The sequence below is a fragment of the Sprattus sprattus genome (assembly GCF_963457725.1).
Source record: "Sprattus sprattus genome assembly, chromosome: 18".
Taxonomy (NCBI): Eukaryota; Metazoa; Chordata; class Actinopteri; order Clupeiformes; family Clupeidae; genus Sprattus; species Sprattus sprattus.
In genome coordinates, this window is record NC_137916.1 from 20903529 (window position 1) to 20922975 (window position 19447).

The 19447-nt window shown below is 39.8% G+C and overlaps 4 protein-coding genes across 4 annotated transcripts; all 4 read left to right on the forward strand.

Annotated features, from left to right (window-relative positions):
* Positions 1–1453: 1453 nt before the first annotated feature.
* LOC308379504 (ubiquitin-like protein ISG15) lies at positions 1454–1927 on the forward strand (the record flags this gene model as incomplete). The annotated part of the gene is given in 3 exon segments (XM_080856671.1): positions 1454–1489; positions 1493–1522; positions 1526–1927. Coding segments are annotated over 3 exon segments (468 nt in total).
* Positions 1928–5780: 3853 nt separating this feature from the next.
* Positions 5781–6260, forward strand: LOC308379937 (uncharacterized protein; the record flags this gene model as incomplete). Its single annotated transcript, XM_080857210.1, has 1 exon — positions 5781–6260. One exon carries the CDS (start codon positions 5781–5783, stop codon positions 6258–6260), a length of 480 nt encoding a protein of 159 aa, XP_080713336.1.
* Positions 6261–8288: 2028 nt separating this feature from the next.
* LOC308379158 (GTPase IMAP family member 7) lies at positions 8289–12780 on the forward strand (the record flags this gene model as incomplete). The annotated part of the gene is made up of 3 exons (XM_080856214.1): positions 8289–8380; positions 9877–10016; positions 11858–12780. The coding sequence occupies 3 exons, from the start codon at positions 8289–8291 to the stop codon at positions 12778–12780; spliced, it is 1155 nt and encodes a 384-aa protein (XP_080712340.1).
* A 2340-nt stretch (positions 12781–15120) lies between these two features.
* slc25a17 (solute carrier family 25 member 17) lies at positions 15121–18853 on the forward strand. Its single transcript, XM_080856754.1, has 9 exons — positions 15121–15295; positions 15593–15653; positions 15878–15944; positions 16045–16196; positions 16610–16726; positions 17076–17224; positions 17660–17755; positions 17937–18022; positions 18431–18853. The coding sequence occupies exons 1-9, from the start codon at positions 15221–15223 to the stop codon at positions 18579–18581; spliced, it is 954 nt and encodes a 317-aa protein (XP_080712880.1). The 5' UTR covers positions 15121–15220; the 3' UTR covers positions 18582–18853.
* Positions 18854–19447: the final 594 nt, after the last annotated feature.

Sequence of the window (19447 nt, forward strand, 5' to 3'; positions counted from 1 at the left end):
GATCAAGTTGTCTCTGCACTCCTGATCATTTAATAGTGTTGTTCAAGACATCAACACAATTGAAACATTTTAAACCCCTCCACAGTCTGGGTATCTTGTCATACATAACTGAGTGTCCTTATTTCTGGCATGTCTGTGTGCCACAGGGGTAACCACCTTGTTGCATTCCTTCCTGGTGAGTCAGTAGCTTACTTGTGAGTCGTCACTGCCCTGCCTTAATGCAACTAAGGGAAACAAGAAATCCTTATTCAATCACTAGCCATTGTTAGGGGTTTCTGTTTCCTTTTACCCTGCCACAGATATCACATCTCGTAAGCACCTGATGTTTGTTACTGTTATGTAATACTTTCGAGGCACTGCAAGGTTAAAAAGATGTTCTGGAACTACTTGAAAAAACTAAGGCAACTTTATTACACACAATAATATTAAAGGCGCAGTGTGTAGTTTTCAGTGGCATCTTTTAGTACAAATGGAATAAAGTATTATATTTTATAGTAATATAGTAGACAACAAATACACATTGTACCTTGTAGAAAATTGTGATTGGGTTAGCCAAACTGTGCAACAGATCATTCTAGTAAAAACAGTTACTCGGGTTGATGGCAAATTGGCACAGTGGAAATAATCTGAATACAAACCAAGTCACAGAAAAGTCGGAACACATAGGCTACTATTGAAAAGTGTGTGTTGTGGTTAGTGTGTGTTCTGACACTGATCATTTAGATACCTGTTTGAATTTGTTTTTATTCAATGTTGTTGATAATAAAATGTTGTGTTTACTCATAGGAAACATCTGTACTTTTGCTCTGCTCTGCCTTGCAAAAAACAACCTCTAACAATTGCATCCTTGTATACAGCACCATGATCAGGGTTATTCGAAAACAATGTTGGTACGTTAGATAAGGTGAGTTTTCTGCTGTTTGTCATGAAAATGTGGAAATTGTCTTTAGAAAAGCACGCACCTCCTCGGGAATGGAAACCGAAAGTGATGTGTGATGAAGGGAAATTAAATCATGACTTCACAGGGGGTTGGGTCATCAGCTGTCAACGCTGCCGCTTCTGCAGAATTGTCATCTGGCGATCAAGCAACTCGTTTATCAACGATCGACATCAGTGAATTACAAACTAAAGAATCGACCAACGAAGGTAACGTGAAAATATAGTAGCTTATTAGCACGACGTATTACTTTTTTATATATACCGTGCTTTTTTGAAGGTCTGTGCTGAGAAATGACCGAGCTCTTGCTTGCTTTAGAGCTATTCAATAGCCTTTGCATAATTTCTCTATGATAAATACATTTCTTGAATCTGTTTTATTACTTCTGTCGATATTCAGTATGTAAAGACTACGAAGTTAATAATGCAAGATGATGAAATAACTTAGGAATTTGACACTTGAATGACACGGTATTGTTGTAGCCTACTGAAGTTGATTTTGTACTTGCTTCTCAGAATGGATATTATAATCAAATTCCTGAGCGGCCATACGTAGCCCCTGGCGGTGAGCTCAAGTATCACCGTATGAGACTTAAAGAAACGCATCCAGCTGCTGAGCGGCGATGCACCTGCACGCCAGAAACTCTCAAACGGAAACGGGATCAACTTCAGCAATGATTCCAGCTCCCTTAGTGCCATTGGCTTGAAGTCTGGTTCTTTTGTCATGGTTCTGGTAACGGATCCCGCGCCTATTCATCCTTTTCAGGTGATCCTAAAGAACGAGAAAAGTCAGTCTTCCACCTATGACGTGATGCCCGGTGAAACCGTCAAGGCTTTCAAAAGCAAGGTCCACGATAGGGAGAACGTTGAAGTGGACCAGCAAGTGCTGATTTACAATGGCAAGCAGCTTGATGATGACCGAAAACTGGAATCCTACGGCATTGGATCTGAGAGCACCATTTTTCTCACACTCCGTCTCAGAGGAGGTTAATTTGAAAATTAAGCTGAGAATTATTTAACGCAATTCATTCAGAGATCAAATATTTTATTTTCTTATTAACCATTCACGTTAATGTTTAACTTAATTGTTAGATAAGCCTAAAATGAAAGAAGTTCCATAATGCAAAATCATTCTACTTATGGACCCTTAAACTTCACTTTTGGTTTTCTGTGTTTACAGCGAGGCGTAGTATGTTATTGTGGATCAGTGTAATCATTGCATTAAGTCGATATGCTTGAATAAACATCTTTGAAATGTGTAATGTTTGATGTCTTATTTCTTCATGAAATGCCATTCAGACATGGCACTGAAAACAGTTAACTAACAGATATAGAGAAGAAAGATGGGATCTTGACTTAAGTCTTACATAGGCTACTATCAGCTTGCCTCAACACAGTCCTGGATTGCATTTCCCCAACCTTTAATTTTGTTATGACACTGATGTGCTCACTCATCATTATGAGCACTCTCTTGTTTAGATAAACTGCCCTCAATGTCAATGTCCTGATACGTAAATCTACTGGGCCGGCCTCAAGTCAACCTACGAGAAAGAAAAGGGTGTAACGATGATACGATTATGATGGAATGTAGACCAGATCACGTTTGAAGTAATGGTGTAGTGTAGGCCTATCTTGTTCAACTGAGTTGAATCAGATAACTCAGTGAAAGCACAGGAAACTATGTGTTGAACTTTGTTGTGATGTGGTCCCTTTTAGAGTTTAAACTTTTCAACTGACCACATTGTTTTTCATTATATTGTCAAGGTAATGCATGCAAGTTACATACATTGTTCACATGATAGTTAATAATAATGCCACAAGTATAAATTCTATCCGAGAACAGAAACCGAAAGTGAGCTGTGATGAAGGGTAATGGAATCTTAACTAAACTATCAGGACTGGTTGTCATATGCTGCCTAAAAGTGACCAACTAGCAGAACACCATTAATTTTGCTAAATTATCATCAGCCAATTAAGCAACTCCTGAAATCAGCTAGGCCTACTTCATCAAGTTCTCGACGTCTGTGAACTAGGCCAACCAACTGAATGAAGGACCAACTAAGGTGAGGTGGAAAATCTTAAATAAAACCAATTACCACTACCGGAAAGGGTTGTATGCTTTCTGAATCTGTTTAGGTCTTTTTTTAGTTAAAGCAACGTTGAGCAAAGAGGAAACCCATTCAAGAAATGGGCAACATTGAGGATCGTAGACGCAGCGGTTGGCCAAGGAATTTTAGTGCATCAGATGAAAATCCAGTTTATTTCCCTTCGAAATCGGAAGATGTCCAGCAGTGCCATCAGCTCAGAACTGGCAGAAACCAGTGGGACCCAGGTACACCCATCTACTGTCAGGAGAAGTCTGGCCGGAAGTGGTCTTCATGGAAGAGTTCCAGCCCAAAAGCCATACCTCCGTATGAGGGACTGAGGCGGTCACCCCACGTTTTTGGGATGTAGGGCTTGACTTAGTTGTGAAGTGGGGAAAAACAGTGCAGGAGATGGTGGCTTTCGTATATACAAATATATGTATATACTGTATATATTTATTTAAAACACACAAAGGGGACGTCCTCCAATAACCCCTACACATGTGCCAACAAAACAAACATAAATAACAATACAGCCAGTACCCACAGTAACTCAAATAATATTGCACCCTGGGCACCTGCTTGGCCACTTTAGGCCCAAATACCGGCACCTGCTAGGCCCAAGCTAGGACCCAAAAGTCATCTCCTCACACTCCGAAATGGATACAAGGCCAAGCGACTCAACTATGCACGAAAAACATAGGAACTGGGGTGCAGAAAAATGGCAGCAGGTGATCTCGACTGATGAGTCAAAATTTGAAATATTTGGCTGTAGAAGATGCTACAATAATGAGTGTCTGCAGGCAACAGTAAAGCATGGTGGATGTTCCTTTTGATTGGTGGAGGGCTGCATTTCTGCAAATGGAGTTGGAGATTTGGTCAGGATTAATGGTGTCCTCAATGCTGAGAAATACAGGCAGATACTTATCCATCATGCAATACCATCAGGGAGGCGTATGATTGGTACCAAATGTATTTTGCAGCAGGACAACGACCACAAACATACAGCCAATTTAATTAAGGACTATCTTCAGCATAAAGAAGAACAAGAAGTCCTGGAAGTATGGCCCCCACAGAACCCTGATCTCAACATCATCTAGTCTGTCTGGAATCACATGAAGAGACAGAAGGATTTGAGGAAGCCTACGTATTTAAAACCTGTTGCTCTTTGAGAATATTTTAGATGGATGTAGAGAAACTGTCATGCTGTAGCCTACGGGATTTTAGGTTTGTTAGGTAACTTTAACTTAGTCTCAGGGTATAAGATCAAGTTATCTACGTACTCCTGATCATGTAATAGTGTTGTTCAAGACATCAACACAACTGAATGATTTTAAACACCTCCAAAGTCTGGGTATCTTGTCATACATGACTGAGTGTCCTTATTTCTGGCATGTCTGTGTGGCACAGGGGTAACCACCTGTTGCATTCCTTCCTGGTGAGTCAGCTTACTTGTGAGTCTGCTGTCACTGCCCTGCCCTAATACAACTTATTCATCAAGGAATCCTTACCAAATCAGTAGCCATTGTTAGGGGTTTCTGTTTCCTTTTACCCTGCCACAGATATCACATCTCGTAAGCACCTGATGTTTGTTACTGTTCTTATGAAATACTTTCAAGGCACTGCACTGTTAAAAAGATATGCTAGAAATACTCAAACAAAGTGAGTCAACTTTATTACACACAATAATATTAAAGGCGCAGGGTGTAGTTTTAGTGGCATATATTATTAGAAATGGAATATGGTTTTAGATTATAAAGTAATATAGTAGCCTATAGACAACAAATACACATTGTACCTTGTAGAAAATCGTGTTTTTGACAGCAAAACTGTGCAACACATCATTCTAAAAAAGAAAACAGTTACTTGGGTTGATGGCAAATTGGCATAGTGGAAATAATCTGAATACAAACCATTTTTGGGGGTAAATAACGGAAATGTGTGTTGTGGTCAGTGTGTGTTCTGACACTAATCACTAGACACTTGTCTGAATTTGGTTTTATTCAATGGCAGTTGTTGATTTTAAAATGTAGTCTTCACTCAACCTAAGGAAACTTATGTTATGTACTTTTGCTCTGCCTTGCAAAAAGTAACCTCTAAAAAATGCATCCTGGTAGAGGGCACCATAATCGGGGTTCTTAAAAAGACAACACTCCTCAATAGACCTAAAACTCAAAGGTGTTTATTGTAAAACATATCTGTCGTGCTGCAGAAAGGCCATGGCAAATGCAAGCACGCACCTCCTCGGGAATGGAAACCGAAAGTGATGAGTTATGAAGGGAAATGAAATGTTGATTTCACCGGGGGTTGGGTCATCAGCTGTATAAAGCAGCGTTAGAACGCTGCGGTTCTGCAGAATTGTCATCTGGGGATCAAGCATCTCGGTCATCAACGATCGACAGTGAACTACATACTTAAGAATCGACGAACGAAGGTAACGTGCAATATAATTAAACTAATTTGCACGACATGTTACCTTTATATATGCCGTGCTTTTTAAAAGGTCTGTGTAATGTTGACAAATGACGGAGCTCCTGATTGGTTTAGGTAGGCTATATTCAATAGCCTACTTGGATAATTTTGTTATGATCAATCAATTTCTTTAATCTGTTTTATCACTTCTGTCGGTATTCATAAGTAGACCTATAGACTACGAAGTTAGTTATGCAAGATGATAAAATAACTTAAGAACTTGACACTTGACTGAAACGGTATTGTTGTAGCCTACTGAAGTGGATTTTGTACCTCTTGCTTCTCAGAATGGATATTCAAATCAAATTCATGGGCGGACCTACTTACCCCCTGGCGGTGAACTCAAGTATTACCGTTGGGGATTTAAAGAAACGCATCGAGGAGCTGAGTGGCGATGCACCTGCATGCCAGAAACTCTTAAATGGAAACGGGATTACATGTAACTTCAGCAATGATTCCAGCTCCCTTAGTGCCATTGGCTTGAGGTCTGGTTCCTGTATCATGGTTCTGGTAATGGATCCCCCGCCTATTCAGCATATTCAGGTGTTCCTAAAGAACGTCGATGGTCGGACTTCCACTTATGACGTGATGCCAGGTGAAACTGTCACTGCTTTCAAAAGCAAGGTCCACAGAAAGGAGAGAGTTCCAGTGGACCAACAGAGACTGGTTTACAATGGCAAGCAGCTTGATGATGGCCGAAAACTGGAAGACTACAACATTGGATCTGGGAGCACAATTTTTCTCACACTCCCTCTCAGAGGGGGTTAATTTGAAAATGTAGTTGAGGATTATTTAATTATATTTAACACAATTCATTTAGATTCCAAATATTTTCTTTTCATATTAAACATTCACTTTAATGATTAACTTAATTATAAGATAGGCCATATTGTTAATAAGTTAATATGCTTAAATAAACATCTTTTAAAAATATGTAATGTTTTATGTGTTATGTTTTCATGAAATGCCATTCAGATGTGGCACTCAACCTCTGAGACAATTCTTTGATTGATTAGAAAAATCTAAATGGTAGGTTGACAGACACAGAAAAGAAAGATGGGATCTTGACTACGTCTCAGATTGCCTAAACACAGTCCTTGATTGCATTTCCTCAACCCTTCATTTTGTCATGACACTGATGTGCTTGCTCATCATTTGGAGCACTCTCTTGTATAGATAAACTGCCCTCAATGTCAATGTCACAATATGAAAATCTACTGTGCCGGCCTAAAGTCAACACACTAGAAAGAAAATGGTGTAACGATGATATGATTAATTTATGATGGAATATAGATCGGGTCACGTTGGAAGTTACAGTAGGCCTATCTTGTTAAATTGAGTTGAATCAGTTAACTGTGATAACACAGAAAACAATTGGTTAAACTTTGTTGTGATGTGGTGGTCCCTTTTAAACTTTAAACTTTTCAACTGACCACATTTTGTTTTATTATGTTGTCAATACAATGCATGCAAGTAACATAAAATGTTCATATCATTTCCTATGAAATAATTAACCTATCATAATGCCTCAAGTATAAATTCTACCCGAGAACAGAAACCGAAAGTGAGCTGTGATGAAGGGTAATGGAATCTTTACTTATCCAGCAGGACTGGTTGTCATATGCAGCGTAATGTGACTAGAATCACAGATAAGCACGTAAACACTGTGACACCTTCAATGTTACCTGACGTAATAAGCAGATACACACTAAGCACACAGGGGGATACTATGTATCTCCAAAAATTGCCAATGGGTTTCTCCATAATGGTATTCCTGACCATTCTCTGGAAAAAAAAATCACTTACACAGTTATCACGCTCATAAACTGTTCACACACTAAACCGTTCAGAAATAAATTCAACATTAGAACAACATAGTCGAAGTTACATCACAGTCACCACTGCAAAGTCAGCTCATTTATTTTCTTTTAAGGTTTTACAGTGTAAAATAGGCATGATAAATCACCTAAGACTGTCACATTCACATGGCAAGTGGTTGATAATGTTAACCTACATTTAGAACTGACCTCAGACTAAACCATAAAGGCTATCCTCATATTCTTTCACTTTTGAATGGGGTGTGTTTGATATGGGATTTCAGTCTGTGCACTTTTTACACAGAAAACTGTAAATCATGATGATGCATATTGATGCAAATCAGATGGAATCTGAACTCACTGACAACAAGAACACATTGTGCCTTGTAGTAAATCATGATTGGGATCTACAGCAGAAGAGGACAACCGTATCTGTGTAAATAAGCTGACCTGCAGATGTTTTCCTTATAATATATGTTCAGATGAATTAGCCAAATAGAATTATTAATTTAGAAACATTTGTGGTAGGCCTAGTTGGTCATTTATTAGTTCTATAAGCATGAAGATACCACTGTTCTGTAAACCTGTAGATTGTCATGCGTATATATTTTCGGCTTCTACATTGCCCTCTTCAGGCCATCTGAGAAATCAAGTCACTCTGTCTAATTCATACCATACAACATTTTTGCCTGTAGTCAAAGATTCAGATTCACCCTCCTACGCTTCACCCTCTTCATCATCTTCGTCCTCTTCCTCCACATCAGTCGAGGCGTCGTTGGCCAGCCTGATAGCTCAGAAACACGGGCAGCCCCAGGACTGCTCCTGGCTTCTCCAGGACTCTCTGTGGTGGCAGCGGGAGCGGACCCAGACAGATGAGGGCTAGCTGTTTCTGCCGTACGGACAGTGGCAGAGGAGGATGGAGACAGGGGAGAGGAGGTGGCTGAACAGGGAGAGGTGCGTGGCTGAGGCTTTGTGTTGGATGGCCACAGCACTGGAGCAGGTGTCATCCAAACAGGACGAGATGCAGAATCTCAGAGACAAGTGGAGCAAACGGAAGGAGGGGATGAGGAGGTAGATGAGGAGATTGGAGGTGAAGGTGTACACTGGAGTTTGAGTGGGACTGTGGACAGAAACTATATGTGTCTAATTATTAGTGTCCTAAAGATTCATTTTGTACCTTTACAGCTTTTTTAACACATCAAATATATCATGGAGATACAATAATCATGGACATTCTTTAAATCTTTGTGTCAATTTGCTGATGCTGCAAACTATTATGAGAAGAATAAAGCATACGCTCCAGTGTCGACACTTAACTGTGTGATCACAACACAAACCTACTGCTGGCTAAATGTATTGTCAAATGCAATGCAATGTGTTGTCAATTTCAATGTAATCTCTGTGATCATTTCCAATGGTGCAAAAGTTACTGATATTTCATTTGTGACACAGTAACAGAAGCTTTTATCAACTTAATACTGTTGGCTATTCTCTTGAAAAGTGTGTGTTTTGACACCTGTTTGAATTTTATATATATTAATTTCAAATCATTGTGTTCACAGTTGACCTTTGGCTGTTGTAAACTCATATGAATCACTTGTTACGCACTTTGACTCTGCCCTGCAAAATATTAACCTCTATTCATTGCAACCTGGTAGACAGCACCATGATCAGGGTTACTAACAAAGGGGTTAGTCAAACAAAGCCACCAGTCCTCATGCTGGTACATGTTAGATAAGGTGAGTTTTCTGTTGCTTGTTTCTCACAAAGTTATTTCGTACTCGACACAAAAGCTCAGAAACAAAAGTCTGTAATCCGAAATTCTTCTTTTGTAAGTTTACTTAAAATTATTCAAATAATACAGTATAAAATTAAGGATATTTTACTTTTCGAACAAGTTAACTGGCATTAGTCAAGGTAAAAAGACCGTGTTGCTCCAAGGTCCAATAGCTTCTGACTGCTTCGTGGTGTTTCTTGTTCTTTCATATCAAAACAAACATCCAATCAAATTACGTTATTCTTAGCGTCACTGGTCATCTATCAATATTTCCATTTCAACATTACACATGCAACACAATTTTTTCTTAGTTCTCAAAAAATATCATTCAATCTTAAAAATCTCAATTTGCAATTATTATTCAATTACAATATTATTACAAAACTATTCCACAGAAATGGCTTTAACAGTATGTAATAGGCAATTGAAAGGCTGTAATAACCTATTGAAAGGCTGTAATAAACATGAATTCAGTATGGAATATGAATGGCTTTAACTGTATGCCAATCTAAACAGTAACCAATCATTTTTTAAGTGTTTTCATTTTAAATGAAAATCTGTTTTGCTTTCTTTCTCTTTCAACGCTAATACCCAAATCTACACTCATTGTCTAAATCCGGTGGTAGTGTAACATAAAGATAACCATCTAGTGGAGTTGACCTATCCTATTTGTGTTTATCAACATTATGCTAAAATCCTGATCACTTAGTCCTGGCTGTAATCTGCACCATTTTAATTGTGTCCCACAGACCACATTAAGTCGGATTTTGTGATTACCTGATTCCAATAGAGAGGGAATAACCTATATTTACTATCAGTTCATAACAGTGTCCAACGGCGCAGCTATGATGACTCCTGAGGACAGACTAAAAACAGACAACATGGAGGCTAATAGAGAAGAAGTAGGAGAAGAACTTTATCTTGAATATGGTAAGTGCTCCAGAAAAGTTGAGTCCAGAAAGCTTGCAAGGTCCAAAGTGTGTTGTAGCATTTTCAGATACTGATATCTGATCATCTCAACACCTCAACTCTTCCACCTCAAACTGCATGAATCCTCTACATTATATCTGGAATAGATGTTGAATCTGAACTCTGATTCTGATTCAGAATGTGAAACTTAGTCTTAGATAAAACAATTAACTTGAAATCCCTTAAAAGTATTGAAGATTTCAGTATCTGAAAATGCTACGAAATGCTTGGGAATGAGAACAAATGGGATCATTGGGATCAGTGTTAGGGTTCAATTAAGATAAGACCTAAAATGGCAATAACTTCATAAGCGTCTTTGAGTATTTAGAAAAGCGCTATAGAAAACTGAATTATTATTATTATTATAAGAAATTGAATAAATAATTAAACTAGAATGCGTTTCGTGAACGAACTGCGAGAGTGTGCTTGCTCTGTTGCGGCCATGACCGAGAGAACAAGTGCCTTGGAATTGGGGCAGGTGTCAGCTCTCCAGCGCTCCCTGCTGGATGAGCATGCACAAATGAGTATGCATGAGTGAGTATGCATGAGTGCGTAAACATGAGTGAGTATGCATGAGTGAGTATGCATGAGTGAGTATGCACGAGTGAGTATGCATGAGTGAGTATGCATGAGTGACTAAACATGAGTGAGTATGCATGATTGAGTATGCATGAGTGAGTAAACATGAGTGAGTATGCATGAGTGAGTATGCACAAGTGAGTAAACACGAGTGAGTATGCATGAGTGAGTATGCATGAGTGAGTATGCATGAGTGAGTAAACATGAGTGAGTATGCATGAGTGAGTAAACATGAGTGAGTATGCATGAGTGAGTAAACATGAGTGAGTAAACATGAGTGAGTATGCATGAGTGAGTAAACATGAGTGAGTAAACATGAGTGAGTATGCATGAGTTAGTATGCATGAGTGAGTGTGCATGAGTGAGTATGCATGAGTGAGTCAACATGAGTGAGTATGCATGAGTGAGTATGCATGAGTGAGTGTGCATGAGTGAGTATGCACGAGTGAGTTAACATGAGTGAGTATGCATGAGTGAGTATGTATGAGTGAGTGCACGAGTGAGTAAACATGAGTGAGTATGCATGAGTGAGTATGAATGAGTGAGTATGAATGAGTGAGTATGCATGAGTGAGTAAACATGAGTGAGTATGCATGAGTGAGTAAACATGAGTGAGTATGCATGAGTGAGTATGCAGGAGTGAGTATGCATGAGTGAGTATGCACGAGTGAGTAAACATGAGTGAGTATGCATGAGTGAGTAGAGCCCTGGTATGGAAGGTGTCTCTTAATATTCCTAGTTATACAGTTGAATGGAGAGGGACAGAGAGAGAAGAGGAGCCTTGGCGCAGGTGTCAGTGAGAGGTGTCAGTGAAGCACAGGTGCAAGCCAGTTTAATGACCCTATTATGATGTCATAATGGCACAGAGTTCTGCCATGCAAGTCTATGGAGAAAAAAGGTGATGGAAAAAGAGGAATAAAAAAGGAGTGGCAAGGAGTACCGCCACGAAAAGTCATAGCAGGTTGCACCGGATCGGGCAGGACGTTTCGGTGTTTGAACGGCGTCTCTATCTCAATCGGGCGAGGAGTAGTTAGCTGCAAGAAAAACAGGGAGAATAAATAAAGAAAACTTGACAGCAACAATACTGTGCTTCCCTTCGGGCAAGCACACTAATAATATGACAACATTCTCATATTGTTGTTAATATTTGGTATTACTATATTATTAAAAGCTGTGTACTGTAATGCATAATATATAACACTATAAAACTCTTCTCTTCTAAGATCACCCTAACCTTCCCTTGGAGACGTGGCGAATCATGCTTCTTGGGAAGAGTGGCTCTGGGAAAAGCTCAGCTGGGAACACCATTCTGGGTGAGGAAGTGTTCAAGTCAGACATGAAGCTATCCAGGGTTACACAGTTCTGTGAGAAGAAGACCAAAGACATCAATGGTAGACCTGTAACGGTGATCGGTACCCCTGGTCTCTTTGAGACCAGGCGTTCAAAAAAAGAGGTTGTCCGAGAGATCCTGCAAAGTGTCTCCCTCTATAGGCCTGGACCTCACGTCTTTGTGGTGGTCATCCCCATTGGGCGCTTGACTCTTGAGGACAAGGGTACCAATAATCTGATAGAGGGCACATTTGGCAAGAGGGTATGGGACTTCACCATTGTCCTCTTCACCCATGGCGACCGACTGGAGGGGAAGACCCTGAATGACGTGATAGCCAGTGGTGACGAGGACCTCAGAGAGTTCATCCGCAAGTGCAGTGGAGGGTTCCTAGCTTTCAACAACAAGGACTTAGGTGACCGGGACCAGGTTGCCAAGCTCTTGGAGAAAGTGGAGACCCTGGTTGCCCTTAACGGTAACCAGTGTTACAAGTCTAACCTGTATCCAACGCCGGAGAGGAAGATCAGAGAGAAGCAAGAACGGGTCTTGGCCGAGAGAGATAAAGACATTGCACACAAGGAGAAACAGCTGGAGGAACAGTACGGTGGCGAGGAGTTGGAGAAACAGAGGCGAGCTCTTTGGAGGAAAGAGGAGGCAGAAGCCAGAAAAATGTCGGAAGAGCTGCCAGTTAAAGCCCAAATAGGAATAATCATTGTGGCATCCCTGTTGGCCATTGCAGCTTTGGGACCAGCTGGACTAATATTAGGGTTTATTCTTTTGATCATTATGAGAATGTATATGTTTTTTTGTAAAAAATAATTACGTAAATTGGGTCTTTTGGTGTCATTATATTTGATACTGTCTGTAAGGGAAGTGAAATTAAGTTGTTCTGATGTGAAGACATTTTTCATTGTTTTATTTAAATGATAACTACAATCTTTGTAATTTTATAAGGTATCTTTGACTTTCAATTAGGATGACAATGCCTCAAATTTCTTAAATGAAAGTAGTTCTTTGATCTTCCAGATTAATTAAAAGGTTGCCAATATACACAATTTCCAAATTCTTATCATTTTCTATGTACTTCAAATACATTAAATGAAAAAGCCATTTTTCCACAAAGGTTCTGCTCTCTTGGGTGAGGGATGAGTACTGTTGGACAATTCAATAATCTTTAAAAAAGAATCTCTGCTCTACAAGCAGTTTGTAAATTGGAAAAATGTGTCAACATTAATGTATCAATGTATTAATGTATAATGTATCAATCTTATACCAGGACACAAACCATACCTACAGTGATGGCATCTGGCTTGCAAAATCTTCCTCATATACACATATACATACCACCACCACTGCAATGTGAATAAAAGCCATGGAACATAGAGAAACGAAAAGAAAACAGGCAACAGCCAAGAAATATCATTACATTTGCTACAATTTTTACATTTTTTTTTTTTTTTTACAAAACTGTAAATTTAGCATAGTGTACTGAAAATGAACTCTGCCGGGAAGAAAACTGGATACAAGCAAGAGTGTGGTCTAACATTCCTGTAGTCCAGATGGTAATCTGTTTCCTGTAACTTACTGTCCACTAAAAATAACTAAAGGCAAACACATAACAGTACATTCATAACCTGTAGTTGGACTACTGGCATTGAAACAATGTGATATAACAGACACCATTGAGTGCCTTCTTGAATTGACAATCAGCTCCCCAGATCAGCTCTGTCAAATGTTGCTTGTGAATGTCAGTTGTACAATCTGATACAATTTGGTCTCAAAATGACCGGAATACGCATGTTTATATGCACCTTGAAGGTTTCTTATCTCTAAGCGCGCTAAAATGGCATGGCAAAATCTTGATGTTCACTCGGGTTACAGTAAACGACAGCACCCTACTTTTGTTCCTAATGGTCAAATTAGCGAGAAACCGTTGAGAAAACTTGTGCCACTCATAATCCATACTCAACCTATAGCCTGCGATTGGAGTAAATTAAAGTTAAAAAAGCAGAATCTCTGAGTATTCTGCCTTGTGCGACTCTGTGGCTGATTTATGTGTGACTTTGTGATCTAAGAGATAAGGAGAATGGAATGTTTCTTGGACGGTGTGTCAGAGTGTTATGCCTGAGTGCACTCCCTACGTCGTTAGCTAAATTGCCAGGATAGTATTGATTAAGGTAGCCTGGTGATCCTGACTCAGTGTGACCCATGTCAAGTGGGCCCAGTGATTCACACCCCCCTCCTGTGAAGTAGGATACTAAATTAAACTCAAACTTTCTCTGGTCTCATTAAGTGTATCTTAATGTGAGGCCATGCTGTCTCCCTAGCTGTGCACCACTGTAAAAAAAAAAATAAAGTCTTGTTTCCTGATTTTTATGTAACCATTGCCTGAGTGAGTGCTCATGTCTGTGAGTTCACTAGGGAGACATGGCCCGGGGGACACTATGCAAATACACGCTAACAGTTCAAATAGACCAATAAAGTGGGACATATGCATTCCATATTCTGTTACTGGTTAGCTGTAGCATAAAATAATGACATAGAAAATACCCTGCACACAGACAATACTTAGCTAGACTATTTTTTTTAAATCAGCCTACTAAGTTACAATCACCTGGAGAAACCAGACCTTCAGACTGACAAATAAAACACCAATAAGGAGCAACTATTAGGTGATATGACAGACAGTCACACCCTATTCTGAATCTCAGAAAAGTACTTATTTCTTATTGGGCAGTTCACTACAGGCCCAATTTGAAGCCTATGACCTCTGACCCCATCACCTTCTACCGTAGATTGTCCTACATGTTCACAAATATAAAGGCAGTGAGTTAAACTTAATGTTTTTTTTAAATGGTCGGGATATTTCAGCCTCCCATTGAAGCAAATATTCGAAATTCCGGGCCACTTCACTACGCTTTGTTTTTAAAGGGGCAATGTTGCCTATTTAAACTGTCTAATCTCTACACAATCACATAATTCGAGATAAACCTTCACATTTTAAATTGACAGTAGTTTTGGGAACCTGCTTCGGCTGATTTTGAAGAGGCTGAATTCTGACCAATTATTTCTCAAAGAAAGCTGGGAGATCGCTGCTATTGGCCGGGACCGACCTGGAAGTAAAACAGCAAATTACACTCAGCATTTGTATCACTGAACAGCTGACACTTTAAACTGAAAGCATAGCTGCCTTCTTCTGTAAAATTGTTCCTTTTTTTTGTATTGCGGATTCGGTGATATACCCGGAGTTAAAAGTCAAATGGCGTCCGAAGACTTTAAAGTTGCCGAAGTTTTTTCTTACGAAAGCCTAGTGCACGCTGTTGCAGGGGCGATGGTAAGAAGCCTACTAACTGATTTTGATTTACATGAGCACAGCAGGTTGGACAGTCGAAAGTGAGAAAATGTACGTATAGAAAATGTTGAATGACTGCTGAGAAAATAGATTATGATAATGGTGCTTCTTACGTTTGGAAAACCGCAGGCTGCTATTCAGAGTTTCAATGGTTGTGTGATATGCCACTACAAACGTCCGACGTTTTGACCTATCTAAAGCCATGCATTTGTTCCAGTGTTATTTGATCTTATTCTTACTGCAAATAATTCAGTCAGATATGGTTGTGTACCTCCACAGGGCGGTGTTACTGCAATGACTGTGTTCTTCCCTCTCGACACTGCACGATTACGGCTGCAAGGTAAATTACATGCTACAGTTAAGTTACAGGTTAAAATAGCTGTTTATGTTACGTTTACCAATTACGAGATTTGTCACAAGCCTGTTGAACTAAACCCGAAAATCATACATAATGTTCTCAAACAGCTTGTGGCAATGCATGAACCATTTGAGATCTCATATAATTGAGATATATGTTTCATGAAGGTATAGCCCACATTTTCACCACCTCTTTCTTATCGACAGTGGATGAAAAGAGAAAATCCCGATCAACTCCAGCTATCCTGGCAGAGATCATAAAAGAGGAAGGACTGTAGGTGCACCTCCATTGTCACACATTGATTTATCAAATGTGATTGGCATGCACTATATAAAATATGTGGACTGCTTTTCTCCCTGTGTCTTGTTTGCAGCCTGGCTCCCTACAGAGGCTGGTTTCCAGTCATTTGCAGCCTCTGCTGCTCCAACTTTGTGTACTTCTACTGCTTCCACAGCCTGAAGGCCGGCTGGCTCCAGGGACAAAGAGCCAGCCCAGGAAAAGACCTCATCACAGGCATCATAGCAGGTTGGCAGTGCACCATCACTGATTGTCTGAATGACAACGTCATCCAGAGTAGAAACTTCACACTGACATGGATGAAGTCTCTTTCATAATTTAACTCTGGACAGTTTTCTCAGAATAAGACCCGGAGTCCGCTCAGAGTTACCCATTCAGACATGTAGCTTTGGAAAGGGAATAAACCACGTAAGTTATGTTTACACGCAATAGAATTGACCTGGGTCGGAGCTTATGGCACCCCTTCATTATTTGTTAATGATTAAGATTTTAGATAGTTTAGGATGACATGACATGGGTGGATAGAAAAGGTACTGTCTGAATGTTGTTGAAGGACACAAGTGTCATTTAGGAAAGGAGACAAACCCAACACTGGCATGTTGCCTCATTTACTCCCCTGCTCCCTTTCTCACACCTTACAGGAGTAGTGAATGTCTTGGTGACGACCCCTCTCTGGGTGGTGAACACCAGGCTCAAACTACAAGGGGCGAAATTCCGCAATACAGACATACGTCCTACTCACTACACAGGCATAATGGGTAAGGACCTGGTGCATCAAGATTGTAAGTCATTAAAAAACTGCCTACTTGTAACTTGCCACAAAGAATTAACAGTTAAAGTTATGGTTCTAATATTTGGTTATTAGCAGGGTATTAACTCCCTGAACTGTTTTAGTAGAATCTTTCAACCTGTTTATTTATCATGAATAGTTTTCGATGATGTGTGGAATGATCCCTTCTCACATTACAATATCCCATGCCTCTGAGCTGCTGTGACAACATAACGCATCTTGTATAGCATAAGGAAAACCTTTACAATCAGAAGTACCGAAGACTCCCCTGCAATGAGTCGGTCATTGTGATCACATCTGTCTCCTCTGGATTCTAGATGCCTTTTCCCAGATAGTGAGGGATGAGGGTGTTGGGGCGCTGTGGAACGGTACCTTCCCCTCTTTACTGCTGGTCCTGAACCCTGCAGTGCAGTTTATGATCTACGAGGGACTGAAGAGGCAACTGAGGCGGGGCGTCCACAGAGAGGTGAGGGGGCAATAGGGGCATTAAGGGTCACAAACATGTCTGGTAGATTAACCATCAACATCGCTCTACCGTTGAGTAGTCACTAATTATCAGCATTTGTGCAGGTAAAAATAATTGAAAAACTAAATTAATTGCAACACAGCTCCTTAAAAAAGACACAATCAAATTTAGATGAACTACGCACGGATTAAAAATATATTGCTAAGTCATGTCTTCGTTCAAGCTTAGTTAGTGTTTTGTCGCCAGCTTTTGCTGGTCGGCCACAACAAAGTCTGCAGATCATCTCATCATCTGGGTGAGCAGTCACTGATTATGTGAAAGGAAGATAAGCTTATCCATGTGACGCTCCGAGTGTTTGAAATACAAGTAAGAAGTATTAGAATTCCTTCTGTTGAACATTTGGGCTGATCAAAACCTTTTTTGTTGTCCACAAAGTTGTCATCTTCAGAAGTATTTATCATTGGTGCTGTTGCCAAGGCAGTTGCAACTACTCTGACTTACCCTCTGCAAACGGTGCAGTCCATTCTCAGGGTGAGTATCTTACCCAAGGGCAGCCAATGTCTACTGGCATTTAACAATGACAACTGCTTCTAAAAAACATCCCCCCGAAAAACGTTGTTAGGGTGTTGTCGGGTGTGTATGTAATACAATAGTATGTTGTGTGACTTGCCCTGAGGTCTCTGCTCTTTTGGATATGTGTGTCTGTTCATAGTTCGGCCAACACAGGCAACAGACAGACCAGTCCAGGCTTATGAACAGCTTGAGAAGTGTGATGCACCTGCTGATCAACAGAATCAGGTAAGAACACTAGGCAACTCTTATTCATGTCTTACATTTACATTTAGTCATTTTAGCAGACGCTTTTACCCAAAGCGATGTACAAAGGAGAGAACAATCAAGCTACGAGCAAGATACCTAGTGTAACAATAAATACTATTTTACATAAGAAATAAAAAAAAGTGCAGGAATGTAACTACTGTAATTTCGAGTTAAGTACTGTCTACCATTATATTTGCATCTACTCATTTAGTAGATTATCTTATCCAAAGCAGCTTGCATTACAGTACAGATAAACATTTTCATCAGTCTGTTCTGATGTCATTGAAGCCATGATCTTGCTGTTGTGAGCACCTTGCAGTACACAGCTGAGCCACGGGAACAGTGTAGAACTCCAGGAATTGTTGATTGTTTGTTTGTTTCTTGCAGAAAACACGGAATGCTGGGCCTATTTAAAGGCCTGGAAGCCAAACTCTTACAGACAGTCCTGACTGCGGCTCTCATGTTTCTGCTCTACGAGAAGATAGCCAGTTTCACCTTCAGAGTCATGGGAGTGAGGAGACCTGTGTCCAGTCGTTGATGCACCCACTTAACCCTGTCTTGAATGTGGGTCTTGCCACTCTCCTTTTTATTTTTTTTTATTTTTTTCTGCTTATTTATGTAAAGTTTTATAGAATAACAAAAACAGGACATGAAACATGAACACTTGGATACTGGATTGGTTCATCAGGTGCTCATGAGCTGGATAAGCTGCAGTTAGCTTTGCTACATTCTTACAGTATAATGTACTCACCTTAACTGAGTAGGCTAACATCTTAAGGGTTTTGCCGTTTGTAGCAGTTAAGAATTAATGTTTACAGCACTGAAATGTCAGAAAACATATAACACTGATGTTATATTTTTAAAACATGCAAATTTGTATGTTGACTGTGATTTGATAACATGAATACAATATTATGGTGATTCTTAAATTAAGGTTTGTTTCTTTCCACACTAAACTATGACAACACTTCCATTTACTATTCACTTTGCGCTCTTCGGTCACTAGGTGGTGCTATAGGTATATTAGATTTTTCCCTTGGCGGTTCCCCTGACTGCAGAGAAGTGTTTGATTTACAAGTGCAAGTGTAATGGCGGCATCTGTATATCGTACACGTTATAATGACATATAAAGCTTCGGCAACCACATTAATGCAGTATGATTACATGCATGGCCAAACATGACAAGCCTGCACACTGGATTCCATCATAGGCATGCCAACGTCTTTTTTACAATGTCACTGAGTATACTTCCTAATTATAATTATGACCCACTTAATAGCAATGCATGAAATCATTTGGTAAGAATAGTGTCTTTGAAAAACAATAATATCTGGAAAATGTGCGTTTGTTGATTGGGTGAAATAATAGTTCTCGAAGTTCAGTTCACAATTGCGAAGCTGTAAT